Below are 2037 nucleotides of genomic sequence, written 5' to 3' on the forward strand. Positions count from 1 at the left end.
CGTAGGTGCCCGTGTTCACAGGTGCGGGAATGGCATCCGTAGGTGCCCGTGTTCACAGGTGCGGGAATGGCATCCGTAGGTGCCCGTGTTCACAGACGCGGCATCTGTGCAGTCCCTGTAGCCGTTGCTCTCCGCTTCTCCAACATTCCTGCTTCCTTTCAGAGATTGCATTTGTCCTTCTACCCCAGAAGAGCTGAGAGAGCAGTGCAGCAAACAGTCTCCCCTCACTGAATGTCCACACTGCTGTATTCTCCCACCCCCAGTGCATATTTCTTTTTTGTTTTCATTGAAAAGTAAAAACAAATATTTTGTTTGGGGTGAAAGTGAGGTGTAGATAATGCACCATACCCCTATCTATTTTAGTCTGCATCTCCTAAGGACCCCGACACTCTTGTCACGTGTAAGATTATCACTAATTCTGTATTGTCATCTAACACTCAAATCACATTAGTTTCCCCAGTTGTTCCAAGAATTTAAAAAATACTTTTAGATTTATTTTATGCATATGAGTGTTATACCTGCATATATGCGTGTTCAGGCCAGATGAGGGAGCTGGATCCTCTGGAGCTGGAGTTACAAGTGATCGCAAGCCATCATGAGGGAGCTGGGAACTAAACCCCAGTCCTCTGCCAGTGAAACAAGTGCCCTCAACCACTGAGACACATTTTTGAAAAGGGCAAATCTGCAGTAGATCTCAGTTGCTTTATTCTGACCACGGTTTCTTTTCTTGTGTCTTCAGGCTGAGATTTTAACGGGCCTCGCGGTGAGTAACCCGACCGAGGCTGGGAAGGCTGCATTGCTTCTCCTAGAACGGGGCTGCCAGGTCGTGGTCATTACCTTAGGAGCTTCAGGATGCGTGACACTGTCGCAGACGGAGCCTGTTCCAAAGCACATTCCCACAGAAGCAGTCAAGGCTGTGGATACCACGGTAGGTTCCAAGCTTGAACCCTTTCCACTCTAAATCATGTTACCACTTGGAAATCATCTAATAGCAAAGGTGCCCTTTCTGAAGGCTGAGATGAGGAGTAAGACCTAGGCAGGGTGTGACAGAAGACAGCCAGGCAGGAGAACCGTCACTGGGAGACTTTATGTCGCCAACCTTCTCTGAGCCTCAGTTTCTGTAACAAAAAATATTGCTGTTTCCTATATGAATTCATTCAGTAATATATCCAGAATATATTGCTGTATTTCCTATATACATTTGTTCAGTAAATAAATATTTGCTGACCACCTGTTATGTGGCAGCCATGCTCTGGATGCCAGGAACATATGAAGAAGAAGGCTGGAGCTAAAACTGCAGAAGTAAACACAGCCATGTCTTATGACCTGCTTGGTGGCAGAAATGGCAAGGCTCACTGGTTAACAAGGTTAACTGGTTACAAGGCTCACTGGTTACAAGGCTTTCTGGTTAACAAAGCTCACTGGTTAACAAGGCTCGCTGGTTAATAAGGCTTACTGGTTAACAAGGTTAACTGGTTACAAGGCTCACTAGTTATGAGGCTCATTGGTTAACAAGGCTCACTGGTTACAAGGCTCGCTGGTTAACAAGGTTCACTGGTTAACAAGTGTTGGAAGAGGCTGCTTGTTTGTTCCAGACACCCTGAACCAAAATAATCACACAGAAACCATATTAATTAAAACACTGCTTGGCCCATTAGCTCTAGCTTCTTATTGACTAACTCTTACATCTTAATTTAACCCATTCCTATCAATTAGTGTATCGCCACGTAGCAGTGGTTTACCAGGTAAAATTTCCAGTGTCTGTCTCCAGCAGCTCCATGGTGTCTCCCTGACTCCGCCTCTCTTCCTCCCAGCATCCAGCCTAGTTCTGTTCTTCCCTGCCATAGGCTCAAATTTTATTCATAGACAGAAGGACCTCCCACACCAAACAAGGCTCACTGGGTGACATTCTTTGTTTTGCTTTCTTTTGTTTAATCTTCAGATTAGTACAGAAGGTAATAGGTTTCATTACAGCATCTTCACACACATCACACGGCATCTTTACACACACATGTCACACAGCATCTTTATACACAT

The 2037-nt window shown here is 45.1% G+C and overlaps 1 protein-coding gene across 2 annotated transcripts in view; it reads left to right on the plus strand.

The window, feature by feature from the left end:
• Positions 1-2037, plus strand: part of Rbks (ribokinase) — an 84189-nt gene that overhangs the window by 54096 nt on the left and 28056 nt on the right. For both annotated transcript variants that reach the window (XM_005367964.3, XM_026789695.1), the window contains exon 7: positions 740-928. In XM_005367964.3, the coding sequence (XP_005368021.1) occupies positions 740-928 (189 nt within the window). The remainder of the gene's footprint in view (positions 1-739; positions 929-2037) is intronic.

Source organism: Microtus ochrogaster, unplaced genomic scaffold (assembly GCF_000317375.1).
Source record: "Microtus ochrogaster isolate Prairie Vole_2 unplaced genomic scaffold, MicOch1.0 UNK26, whole genome shotgun sequence".
Taxonomy (NCBI): Eukaryota; Metazoa; Chordata; class Mammalia; order Rodentia; family Cricetidae; genus Microtus; species Microtus ochrogaster.